At 38.2% G+C, this 13,860-nt stretch overlaps 1 protein-coding gene across 3 annotated transcripts; it reads left to right on the forward strand.

Annotated features, from left to right (window-relative positions):
• The first annotated feature begins 826 nt into the window (after window positions 1-826).
• On the forward strand, window positions 827-10,991 carry LOC120480080 (uncharacterized). Of its 3 annotated transcripts, XM_089134742.1 has the most exons (11): window positions 827-2,489; window positions 3,202-3,541; window positions 3,880-4,538; window positions 4,815-4,907; window positions 5,050-5,118; window positions 5,378-5,464; window positions 5,791-5,865; window positions 5,969-5,995; window positions 6,222-6,297; window positions 8,426-8,469; window positions 10,758-10,991. In XM_089134742.1, exons 3-11 carry the CDS (start codon window positions 4,505-4,507, stop codon window positions 10,826-10,828), a joined length of 576 nt encoding a protein of 191 aa, XP_088990868.1. In that variant the 5' UTR covers window positions 827-2,489; window positions 3,202-3,541; window positions 3,880-4,504; the 3' UTR covers window positions 10,829-10,991. The 3 variants fall into 3 exon arrangements, with proteins under 3 accessions (XP_088990868.1, XP_088990867.1, XP_088990869.1); XM_089134741.1 differs by lacking the exon at window positions 827-2,489 and having other exon boundaries at window positions 2,642-3,541; XM_089134743.1 differs by lacking the exon at window positions 827-2,489 and having other exon boundaries at window positions 2,644-3,541; window positions 3,880-4,592; window positions 10,758-10,967.
• Window positions 10,992-13,860: the final 2,869 nt, after the last annotated feature.

The following is a 13,860-nucleotide window of genomic DNA, read 5'->3' on the forward strand; positions in this document are numbered from 1 at the left end:
TTTTATTATTTCATCTATGTTGAGTAGGCTATGAAAAGGCAACCGCATGAGATGAGCAAGATAGGATCAAAATTCAAAAGCTGCCCAATATCGGAAAATATTTGGAGTGCGTCAGACATGATTTTGACCACTTATTAAGTTTTGTTTTGTAGAAAGCTTGTAAATTTCGTTTCATATAAATTGTATCTTCATTTTAATAAATGTTTCATCGACAAATTGACTGGATTAATACATTAGAAGTAAATATCAGACAATATCAGGACACAGAGGCGCGCAGGTGAACCGGAGCGCGTCTCATATATGAACCGAAACACCGCGACGCTTGCCTCACACAGGCCTGAGAACTAAGCTACAGAAAGCTTTAAATATCTACTTTTAAACAAAACAATTAAAAACTAAAATAAATTGGCAACTCTCTGCATATGTAGGCTAATTCGAAGTATGCGTTTCTATAGGCCTATGCGCGTTCACTCCGAAGATGGCGAGTAGCCTAAGCATCATCAACTTTATCTTTGTTGCTGACACTGACAGAAAACACTAGTTTATTAATAAACAATTCAAATGTTTCATGCATAATCATTACTTTTTGCCGGTTCTTTGTGGCAAGCTTTATGCATACGTGGAAATGCGGAATAGGCAATTAAAAACGCTCATATGGTTTCTCTCCCATTTAATTAAATCAATATATGTGATTACTGATAATACAAATGGCTTAAATGATCTACTACTAGTCGACTAGAAAACTAGGACTCATTTTGAGGAATAAATGAACATAATAAACCTCTGTTCAGAGTGCCGCCGTGCTGGATTGTGTAGAGCGCTCATTGAACAACCTGATCTCACAGAATTCCGTGAAATGAACACGGACTCTTAACTCAAAATCCGTTGCAGTGTCACGGATTTGCCAAAAAATCCGTGATGTGCCCACGGAATTGATGCCTATGTAAGTCAATGACAGGCAGCATCCGTGGTCTACACACGGGCTGTTACAATACCTGCGCGCTCCCCCAATTGACGTCGTTTTATAATTTGGAAAGATATATTCTGAATTTACTTAAAGTACTTTACTTTACATATTTGATTTTAACTTGATATTGCATTGTTCTGTCGTCGTTTGATCGCTAGGATAACGTCTGGTCACCCTGAATTCCGTGACCGTACCACGGAATATTCGGTGGTCGCCACAGATTGGTTCACCGTTACTGGACGATATTGCTGCTGATTTTGATACTTTAGGTTGGCTATTCAAGCTGTCTGGGTTTGTGATGCATGTAGTCTAATTAAACTGTGAACTTTTGTATCTTCCCTGACCAGTTATAGCATTTTGCTTATTGACAAATGATGGGACCACGGGTTTCTTCCGTGACCGTACCACGGAATATTCGGTGGTCGCCACAGATTGTTTCACTTTCACTGGACGAGGTTGCCTATTGCTGATTTTGACACTTTAGGCTATTCAAGTTGTCCGTGTTTGTGATGCATGTAGTCTAATTAAACTGTGAACTCCTTATCTGACCAGTTTCTAGCTTTTGCTTTTTGACAAATTCTGTGATGGCACCACGGATTCTTCCGTGATGGGCCCACGGGTTTCTTCCGTGACCGTACCACGGAATATTCGGTGGTCGCCACACCTTTACTGGACGATATTGCTGCTGAGTTTGATACTTTAGGTTGGCTATTCATGTTGTCTGGGTTTGTGATGCATGTAGTCTAATTAAACTGTGAACTTTTTTATCTCCCCTGACCAGTTTCTATAGCCTTTTGCTTATTGACAAATTCCGTGATGGCACCACGGGTTTCTTCCGTGACCGTACCACGGAATATTCGGTGGTCGCCACAGATTGTTTCACCTTTACTGGGCGATATTGCTGCTGGTTTTGACACTTTAGGCTATTCAAGTTGTCCGTGTTTATGATGCATGTAGTCATGTGAACTTCTTATCCCCTGCAGTTTGTACAGCCTTTTGCTTATTGACAAATTCTGTGATGGCACCACGGATTCTTCCGTGATGGGACCACGGGTTTCTTCCGTGACCGTACCACGGAATATTCGGTGGTCGCCACAGATTGTTTCACCTTCACTGGAGATTGCCTATTGCTGATTTTGACACTTTAGGCTATTCGAGTGGTCTGTTCGCGATGAAATGTAGCCTCATTAAACTGTGAACATATTATCTCCCCTGATCATTTTGTGTATAACAGTTTTCCACATTGTCAAATTCTGAATCCGTGATGGACACACGGATAACTGGCAGGCTCGATCAATCAAACTCCCCATCCATCAGCCTGGTGTAAATAATATTTGGACTAATTTACTTTTTTTTTTTTTTACTTTAATTTACTCAATTGACAGATAGACATATACAGACAACGAAAAAAATGATAAAGACTTATAATAAATTAATGTTAAATCGGACGTGTTGCCATGGCGGCGACCCCACGGCACTTTCGCGGTTTTTCCGTCATTGCGAGGATCCCCTCTACCAATCGGTATGTATCTCAGACCTGCTACTTATTTACTAAATATAAATGTTGAAATATAAGTTTTAATGCGTTTTAGATCGCTTGTAGGCTATTGTTCATTGCTAAATATTTGACTTGATATCGTGTCTGTAAATAACGTTATAGCTGCTAACGTTAGTTGTTTTTCTCTAAAAAAAAGTATGCATTTTAAGAAATATTTAAAAGACGTTTTCTCAAAATTATTTTTTTTTGTCATTCTCCAGTAACGTTACCAACATATCATCCTCTGTAGCACCATGTACACCAAAGAAATATAGTGAAAATCGTTTATTTTTGATGAAAAGTGAGATGAAAGCATATAACGTTAACGTTAGGCCCTATCCTGAAATCCATCTGATATTCTTTTTCCATCTTGTGTAAACTAAATGAAAAAATAATTTTCCACCTGGATTTATCATGTGTTCAGATTTGTTACCGAAAATATATATGCAAAATTGTGCATATTTAATGAGATATTTCCTATTTTGCATAATTAAACATACAAATTTCAAAAACTTATAATACATTGTTTTTATATACTTGGGTAATTAATCAACTGAGGAAGGTTCATGGTGATCATGGTAATAGATTCATTTATTTTAAAAATTTTACCCTATTCACCTTTAGTGTCTCGCAATGTAGACATTAAATTTTTTTTCTCAGAGATGCATCTAATTATGCTTTCTTGTCTGTTCTACAGATTATTTGCATCTTATCTCCATTTCTCTGTCTCTATTTCAGTTTTATATAGAAAACAAAGGCACTTTTAAGAGCCACTCTTTCAATCTCTCTCTCACTCTGTTTCTCTCTAGTCTCTCTCTCTCTCTCTCTCTCTCTCTCTCTCTCTCTCTCTCTCTCTCTCTCACTCTCTCTCACTCACACACACACGCACGCACGCACGCACACGCACGCACGCACGCACGCACACACACTCATCTTCATATTTGTACTGTTTGTCTATTGTCTGTATTTTTGTATTGTATCTGTGCACCATGTCGGAAAACCACTCAGCAGCCTTTGAAGATCCCAATGAGGCCAGGGTGAGATATTTTGTAACTTTACACCCATATCTATGTCAAATAACTATTGGTACTACATATTCTTTGTTTGTTGTAGTTGCTGTTGAGGTATGATGTTCTAGACATTTACGTAATGTATTATGAAGTAGTGTAGTATTTTATATCTTGTAGTTTTTGAGTTGTGTTTTTTATTGTTACTTACTAAAAAAGCGTCCATCAAACATAACCATAAGTTAGTCATCAAAGTCTGATATTTCGATGTTTGGAGTAAATCCAGTAACTTACTAAAACTTTATTATAACTGAACCTGGTTGAAGTCATGTTTGTGACAGACATTATGCCTCCTGTCTGGTTTACAGCATCAAAACATGTCAAAAGGTGGAGGGCTCAAGAAGACCTGCCCAGCATGCAAAATAAAATTTTTAATAGCTTCAAGAAGTGCCCTATGTGCAAGGCCCCACAGCCTAAAAATATGTGCCTAAACAAAAAGATTGAAAAATTCGAGCAAAAAAAAAAAAAGGGTTGCCAACACAAAAAAAATCAGGTGACCTCACATTTGTGGGATGATGCCATCATTTTGGTAAGTAACTTTTCTTGTTCTATGTCACCATAGTCCAGTTATTTTGGGGTACTGGGGAGACTTTCTGGTTTTGACTGAGACAAGATAATGCATTAACATATTTATGGAAGCTATTTATTCAACAGTTTTACCATCTTAAAGATCAAAATCTTGAATACAGCTATTCCTTGTGATGTTCCAAAAGTCTGCTTCTACGCTAAATATTTCTTGTTGACCTGCATTTGTGTCCCAGCTTTGTGCTATTGTGATAAGCAGACAAAGATCCATACACAGCCACACCAAAGCACTTGTAATTGAAATGTTTTAAATGTTTTTTGTTTTGTTTTTATCTTTAGATAGAGAAGCTGCACGCAGTTGGCTGGAAGACTTTGCTCCTGGTGGAATATCCACACAAGAAGGCCAAAATGATCTTACCTAAAGATGAATTGTTGAGCAAAGGTGCACAGAGATGTGTGCAAAACATTTATGAAATTTTTTAAATGATGGTTGAAGGTAAAACTATATTTATATACTATAAACTTTATATATGTATTTTTTTATATATTATTATTTAGGGGTAGATGGTGTTGAGCAATCAATGATTGTAAATAGTAAGGGCAACTGTGCTTCTCTGTGTATCTGAGGCTTGTGGATTTTGTATTATTTTGCCTTAGCTTTCACATTTTGACCTAATTACGTAAAGTACATTTTTTGTGTGTGTTTGTATTCTTCTAGTGAATCCAGAACAGGCAACAGACAGTAGCCATGAGCCTGAGGAGGCTACTGTCATTCTAAATTTTGAGATAACGAACCCATTAAGAGAACAAGGTGCGTTTGGCTTGATTTGGTGCCTTCACTTTATTGTGTTCTCTGAGATTTTTGTGAAAATATGCATTAGCAGCAGATGTCTTTTCACTACACCTATTTAAACTTTTATAAGACACAATGTCACCATGTCACTCATCCTCAGATTCAGTAGCCACAATATCCGTGGACCAGGGGACTGTGGCTGTGGGTGATCAATCTCCTACTGGACAAGGTCTTAAGCTCTTCAGCTTTATTTATGTTCTTTCACAAAATTCACAACGATTTCATTTTAGCTCAAAATAATTCCTAAATGATGTTAAAATTACCTCATTAGGGATTAGCCCAATTATTTTTTCTTCTCCTAAAATGTTGAGATGCTTTCACCCCTAAGATTCTTTGTGAATATAGACCCTAATTGTACTGTGTGTTATATAATCTGTGTATACACGTTAGAGAGACAACATCTTCTTTTCACTCATTCTCATCCTCAGATTTGACAAGTGGCATGACTTTGGACCAGGGGGCTGGGACTGAGGGTGGTCCAGAATTGTTGCTAAGCCCTCCTCCTACAGTACAAGGTTTTACAGTGTCTGAGTTCTTCCAACCATAGTCCTGTTATTTGAGCTCACTGTATGCTGCTGTCAGTGGGAACAAGAACGAGAGAATTTGGTACAACATAGAGCTCATGGTCTCAGATGGTTTGCTATGTAGTCTATGCTATACCAAATTCTCTTGTTCTTCTTCCTACCAACAGCACTTGGGAAGTTCAAACAACAAGGCTATGGTGGGATGATGTACTCTGTAGTATCGCTTTAATATCTTTTTTTTTTTTTCAGGTCTCTGTTATGACCTAATTGTATGTATATTATGATGATAGTCAATGCTGTCTCTTCACTCATTTTAGATTCAGTAGCCACAATTTCTGTGGACCAGGAGGCTGGGACTGTTGCTGTGGCTTATCAACCTCCTACTGGACAAGGTCTTAAGCTCTTCAGCTTTATTTATGTTCTTTATCTTTGAAAGAATATGCTTAAGCTTCAAATATCTGTGCTGTACTGAACCAAGTCTATTTGTTTATATAGGGAAAAGGCGAAATCAGAGGAAGAGAGGTCTGAAATCTGACATCTGATATTCTGTCATCTTTTACATTATCAACACAAAGTATTAATTTAATTGTTGTGCGGGTATTCCTGATATTATTGTTTTAATTAATTTCCATATGGATTGAATGCATAGTGTTCATACTGTAGATAAGCAAGTTTTCAAGTATTAAGTATTTTCCAAGGCTACAATTGCATTTGGATTATTATTTATCATTTCTCTTATGTTGTACAGTGAGAACAAAAGATTGCCCCCACAACAATCGGGATGTGCACCCATACCGTGGGATAATACGGACAAGCAGAGAAAGGTAGGATTGGAGAGGTAGTTAGATTGTGTTATCTGATATGATGTCTTCCCTACAGAAAATACATCTTGGCTAGCATGTTTTGAAACTGGTTTGGAGGATATGCATAGTAAAACTAGGGGTTGTAAGCTCATTTATGGCTATTTCGGGGAGGAGCATGTGCGCACAATCTTCCGGTGACTGGGATTTATAAAGTGAATTTTGTGCAGGTTCTGGTGTACGAACGGTTTTATAAGTCTAAAAAAATTTTTGTGAATGCCATTTTTGCCTTTCGGCCACACATACACTTTTATTAAGGATCCTACACACACAGTTTTATAAATGAGGCCCCACGAACCTATCCATTGGGATATTTGTTTTCTGCTTTAACCAATCGCTACTTGGTCGTATGTTACATGCTGGAACGCACCATTTCTCTTTCAGCCCACTCTAGCTTAGACCATCCAGCAACCAGCATAATTTTTCTGCAAGGTTTAAACTACAGCTAACTTCATATAAAACTGTGAAAAGGTATTTGATTAAAAAATTAGAAGTTGTCCTGCATCACGGGGTGTCAGTAACTGAGTGCTAGTGCTCCTTCTTGGGCACACTACTCAAAGCCCAAGACACTTTATAAGCAACATGCCACTGAACCATGTTCAAGTTACTTAGCATCATAAATTAAATTAAAGTGTACCTTAATAGGTGGGACCTGCAACATCTGCTTAGATGTCAACAAAGCTAACCACTGTATCTGTTATAATGCAGTGCAGGAAGCAGGATCCAAATGCAGCAGTTTTTTATTAAATAAACTAGAACAATGACTAAGACTAAGAATAAACTTGAACTATGACAAAGGCTAAGACTCCAGAACAAAACCGACAACATGCAACAGAACAACATCCAGAACACACAAAGACTGAGCTAGACACATGGCTTAAATACAAAGGCAAACAAGCTAAACGAGATAATGAGGGGAGTGGCTAATCAGAGACACCTAGTAAGACTAATAGACATAACGGGAACTGCTAAACATGGAAAAAGACGGGAACACAGACAAGGAAACATGACAGAACAAATAGTGCCAATTGGCTTTATGCCCAGCTGCACTACTTCCTGAACTTCAGCCAGCTCCTTGTTTCCTGTCTCCCATTATTGGCCAAATTGATTAATTCAGGTGTGCCTGACCTCAGTAGTCATGGCAACAATAATCAGACACCTGAATTAATCAAGCTTGGCCAATAATGGCAGACAGGAAACAAGAAGCTGGCTGAAGTTCAGGAAGTAGTGCAGCTTGGCATAAAGCCAATTGTATCACCAGGGAATTCTTAGTTGTCCCTTGGATAAAATTTGCCCTTGATCCATGTCTCTAAATATTTATTTTTAAATGCCTAGAAATATCCTTTAAAGGTCCTTATACAGTATTTGATGTGGAGAAAGGAACCCTCTTCCCTGTTAACTACATGATGTTTGCTATCCTGACAGACTATTGCCTGCAAGTAATCAGAATATGGACCTGATTGTTGTTCTGGGAAATATTCTCGTTCCTATTATCTTTACCGGTAGTCGTGGAAGACTGGTTAAAAAAAAACTGGTTAAAAAACGACCACTGCTCAGAAAGACAAAGGACCTTGCTGGAAATGAACATTTGACCTCCCCCTCATACAGTCTCACCTAATCTGCATTTCATTCTCTCTCAAGAAACATATGGTTATAATGTGAATGATTATCATTGAGTATTACGTTTAGTATCATTTAAAATGTCTCAGAGTGAATGGTACAAATGTCTCATTTCCAAATAAGTACAACAAAATGTAATAAGGTTTTTAGAAGTTTTTAGAAAACTGGCACACAAAGGAAGATGGCAAAGGTTTTATTAGATAAATTATTGAAAAGCACACTAAATTGGGTTAGAAATTGTTTGTGTAGGGAACCCTTTTATTGGTGCATTCTCTATAACAATCATGCATTAGAGAACTCGAAAACTAGATGTCACATCTCGAGGGGTTTTCCTCTTACAATAATTACTGAAATTATTTGAAAACTGATCAAATGTCAATCCAAATCATTCCTTTTAAGTTTACATTGTAAATCTGTATCCAATATTTCATGTTACACATTTTCATGTTTTTTTTTTTTTTGTCTTCCACAGGGGAAGACCGAACTCCTGTACGACTGGATGCCCTGCGATCTATGGTATGGTATCCTTGCTTGGACAGTTCACCCTTAGGCTACGTTCACACTGCAGGGGCTCAATTGACCTTATGCACAGCTGCACTACTTCCTGAACTTCAGCCAGCTCCTTGTTTCCAGTCTGCCATTATTGGCCAAACTTGATTAATTCAGGTGTGCCTGATTATTGTTGCCATGACTACTGAGGTCAAGCACACCTGAATTAATCAATTTGTCGAATAATGGCAGACAGGAAACAAGGAGCTGGCTGAAGTTCAGGAAGTAGTGCAGCTGGGCTTATAAAAAAATAAAAATAAAAAATTTGCAAGGCCGTTCACATTTCCAATTAATTGCGACCTTTTGTGTAGTTAATTGCATATCTCCTGTGTAAACGTGAAATGACCCAGAATTGACCCGCATGCACAGAAGAGTACTTGTTTGCAGAAGTTCTGATAAGAGCCCTCGAGTTTGGCCTGAATAGAGCTGTCCCCCCAAATATTAATTAAATCATAAACCTCGCTTTACTTCCATTGACTAGTCTCAGCATTGTCCCCTATAGTTGTTGTTTATCTTCTTATTCCCGCCTACTTGAAAGCACAATTATGACGTTTGTCGCGTATCAATGACGTGCGGGTCGGATACATGTGACCGGGCCGTTCAGACTGAAGTCGCATTTCAAAAGATTGGATACATATCGGATTTGGACCACATACCCTATTGGCCTGGGTCGCATTTGAAAAGATCGGATCTGTGTCGTTCAGACTGTCATGAAAAGATTAGATACAGGTCACATAGGGTCAAAAAAATCCGAATTGGTCCCTTTCAGCCTGCAGTGTGAACGTAGCCTTAGTATACCACATTTTTTACATTGCAATGCACAAAACAAACCTTCCAGCAACTTCAAAGACAACACGATGCATGGCAAGCAACTAAACCAGTTGGTTAGAACCACTGTGTTTGACAGATGACATTGAGCCAAAAATTAAAAAAAAAGGAAAATAAACATGTCTCAAGTGTATTTTGACATTGTAGATTCAAAGGGAACTGCTGAATAAGAACAATTGACTTATAGCCAATTGATAGTTGTAATGGATATACCTAAAGTTGTGTTTGCCACACCCTTGACTATTCATTACCAACCCTACTATCACTGAGTGCTAGATTGGCTTTAAGCGAGGCCAGACAAGATTGCATTATAAAAATTCAGTTTTTAAGTCTTTGCAATCTACTTTATACTACTGTGTACTCTATGTACAACTATCTTAATTTGATTAGGTTATGAATTAACAGTTGTAAATGGTGTTGTCTAGAATTTTTTCTTTGTTTATTAAAAAACTCTAGGTGCTATTTTCAAGCCTATGGTTAATCTTAAAGGACAACGCTGGTGCAAAATGAAGTTTTGGTCTACTTACACATTTGGTACATAGTCACCGTTGTCTGAGATTTGTTTTCATGATTATCGAATGTAAAGAGTTTTATCTCTAAAAATTGTTTAGCTTATAATGCTAGTATATGGGGCATATGGAGTAATGAAAATAAAAATCACTAGTTTATACCACTAACAAGGTTCAAAATAGCCCCACACTAACACAGTAACATAATGAGGGTCCATACATGCAAAACGAAACATTGAGAACGTAAGTGTACAGAGCGTTTAATAAGAAGAAACTTTGTAAAGACAGTCCACTTCGTGTATACAGGCAGCAGCCATCTTTGGAAAACAGTCTCGAGCAGTCGAACCATGAACGCTGAGCCAAGTTTTGGCTCGTTCACATCTCACCGGCGCATTTGGCTCGGTGTTCGTGGTTCGATTGTCAAGACTGTTTTCCAAAGATGGCTCCTGTCTGTATACACAAAGTGAACTGTCTTTATAAAGTATCTTCTTATTCTCTTCTATTCTCAAATTCTAGTTCTCAATGCTTCGTTTTGCATATAGGGACCCTGATTATGCTACCGTGTTAGTGTGGGGCTATTTTGAGCCTTGTAAGTGGTATTAACTAGTGTTTTTTTTTATTTTCATTACTCTAAGCCCTATAAACTAGCATTATAAGCTAAACAGTTTTTAGAGATACAACTCTTTACATTTGCTAATCATGAAAACAAATCTCAGGGAACGGTTGACTATGTACCAATGTGTAATTAATTTTGCGCCGGAGTTGTCCTTTAACATCACTCCTATTGAATACCTTGTCTTTCATCTTAATTACTGTTCTCTATTATTGTGTAATCGTGTAGTGTAGATGTTACAGCATTGAATGTTAAGTCATTATTCATACCTTTTTCACTAACCATTTATCTCTTGTATTTTTTAGCGGGAAAACCTGGCCTCCAACCTGGCAGATGGCTTGATACTCACTCCAGTTTTATTTTGTTTCTGTCATAATACCTACACAAAAGTTAAATCCAAATTGATCCTTGGCTAGATTGTTTTTTATGATATTTTGTTCATTTTTTTGGTAGGTTTGTATTGTTTTAATAAAGATTTGTATTTACTAAGCTTTTCCGTGTCATGTCTAACAGACATCACTCACACTCATGTGACCTAGCAGAGATCTTTGTGTAGTAATTTTAATAATAGGATGTACATGAAGACTTGAATAAATATACTAAGCTTTTCTTTTAGTAGGCATCATACTAACAGCATTTGGGCTTGTTGGTATGAAGGACTGGGGACATTTGTATTACACATGACAGTTTTTTTTCTAATCTCTTGTATGTTGACTGTTATTATTGGGAATCCATTTCATTTGATTCCTTCCTCCATCTGTCAAAGACTGGTACACACTATATAACGTCCCGTTCAAGTCGCACACCAGTCTTCATTTGTTGTACCAATGGTTACATTGCAGAAGAGTTTGTGCTGTTAAGTAACAAATGTTTACTTTGGTCTCTAAAATGGGAACTTGGGGCCCGGGTGTGTTGCCAGGTAAAAAAAGGACACTGCAGCCAGGCTGTGGGCAGTTGACGGACAGTAACTTGGGGCCCTATGTTGCACCCAGCGCAATTGACTTTGTACAGCATGTATCATTCCTATTTTGCACACAGCAGACTTTTCCCTCCACAGACGCAAACATTCCCTGGAGCTAATTTTACAGGTTTAGAAAACAATCACGCCACTCAACAGGAAAAGCCTAGTCTAAAGTCAGTGGCGAGTTGCGCATTTTATTCATGCTATTTTAAGGGCACCTGGTTGGCCATAATCAATGTAGCGTGTGCACAACGAGCATACACTTTGCTTTTCTCATGTACACACAGATGCAGCAGTTTTCATTTTTTATAAAACCATGAACATTTTTACAAGGAAACATTCACAAATGAGGGGAATCATTGTTGTGTCCATGAAGATGTGAAAAACAGGCATAAATCTAGCTTACACATTCATCCAAATTTTTATACGCCTGTTTGAACAAAGCTAATTTGGGTGGGTTGCTATGGGAGATGGGCCCCATACAATGCCACGTGTTTTTCCAGCCCTGACGAGAACGTTGCTCTCCTCGCTTGTGAAGTGCTCCTTGCACACGCATGGAAAATCCTCCAATATAATAATTGGAAAGCGCACCTGCTCCTAAAGGGATAGTGAGATGTCGCTCTGATCTGGTTTATTTCATGTTAGGCCCAAACCACACCTATGAACAATGTAGCTACTTCATTTTAGATTTGCGTTGCACCCAAGAATCCCGTTGGTAGGCTATAATAGCAACAGCACCCAAGGTCCGGCCACAAAGTTACTGTTTCATGTTTTTATGTTTTAGATGTTAAAATAGGGCTCTTTCTTTGTCTCTCAAACATGGTTCAAGTTATGTATGAAATGGGGCTCAGCTCAATAACAGTCAGTCACTGTTGAATTGCAATGACTTTAAACAACAAAGCAAAATGCTCCAGGTCAAGGGATGAAATGCCATACAGTAATCTAAGACAAAGCAGGCTGTTGTATACAATGAATCTTCATATTAATTCCTAATATAATACACTACAGTACGTGCTAGAGGTGAATACACTCTAGATGTGATTAATATGGATTCTGTCCTCCATTAATTTTTTTTCAATTGGGATGTTTGCTAATGCCAGCCATAATGGGCAGAATGAATCTGCCTTATGTACAGTGTATCCTCTACAGGTTCTTTTTCATCCTTCCTCCAGTGTCCTCACTGTCCCATCAGTTTCCTCATCATTGTGGTAGTTATACTGTAACTGGCTAGTCTATTTCTAAGTCACAGGTATAATGTCCTTTTCCCTCTTGATGTTCAGCAGACCATCTTTATAGAAATCACTAACTAGACTTAGACAAATGTACACTTTAACATGGGTAGAGTAAATGCTGACAAAATACTGAATTTGTCCTTGCATGATAGTGATTAAGCTGATGTGTATCCAGGGGAGGGCTGGGTCGAAATAATATACAATGAAATAAGACTTAATTAGGGGGCAGGAGGATTACAACAAGAAGACTTTTGTGTCAATCCTTTCTAATTTCCATCAAGTGTGACTGTCTGTCATTCCTTCCATACCAGGTAGTGATGAATAAGATATATGGCATTATAGAAGAGTTTGTTTACACATAACATGTCCAGATCATGTCTGATTAATGTGTTGTTATGTTAATGTTAATATGATGTTAATATCCCATTTCAATTAATTCATTATGCCTTATGTGAGACGCCATAAATGTAAAAATATCAGGGCTCAACTAATAACTGGGATTTGGCCTCCTCCTCCTCAGGATGAAATTTGCTGGTGGTACTTCATTCTACATCCCAATTATCCTCCATGGAGCACTGAGACTCATACTATATCTGATGGGACTGATGATGGGGGTATCATCTGCAAACTTGATCTTGGTCGTTTCTCCTCCAGCAGTAGGAGCAATAACTGTACTGTACTGCTGCTGGTGATTTGTACTACTGATCCTCGTGACCCGTCCTGCGCCACCCATGAACCCATGTCTTGTGCCACCTGTCCTATTCACTGTGCCACTGACTTGCTGTCCCATGCACTGACCTGCACAACTCATTTTGTTTTGTGACACTTGCCTACTCTCACATGGCACTCACTCAATATCCCATCTGATGTGCCTACTGTCCGTCATTAGTCACTGTCCAATGGGTTAGGTTTAGGATTAGGTTAAGGGTCAGGTTTTTAACATTTTGTAAGTCTCACGGGACATAGACTAGTGGTACAGGACAATAAGTGAGTGGGGCAGGACAGTGTACAGGACAGACGAGTGGCACGAGCCACCAGCAGCAGTAGAATACAGTGTTTGCTCCTACTACCTCTCTACAGCCTTATGGTGGCCTATCTGTATTGATGTTTCCATATTGTTAAAATTGACCAATTTAATTATATGAAAGTATCAAGTGACACAGATCTATATTGCTGTTCATGACTTGCAGGCTGGAGAACAGATGATCTATCATG

This window comes from Pimephales promelas, chromosome 9, assembly GCF_988280905.1.
Source record: "Pimephales promelas chromosome 9, fPimPro1.hap1.1, whole genome shotgun sequence".
In the NCBI taxonomy this organism is placed as follows: Eukaryota; Metazoa; Chordata; class Actinopteri; order Cypriniformes; family Leuciscidae; genus Pimephales; species Pimephales promelas.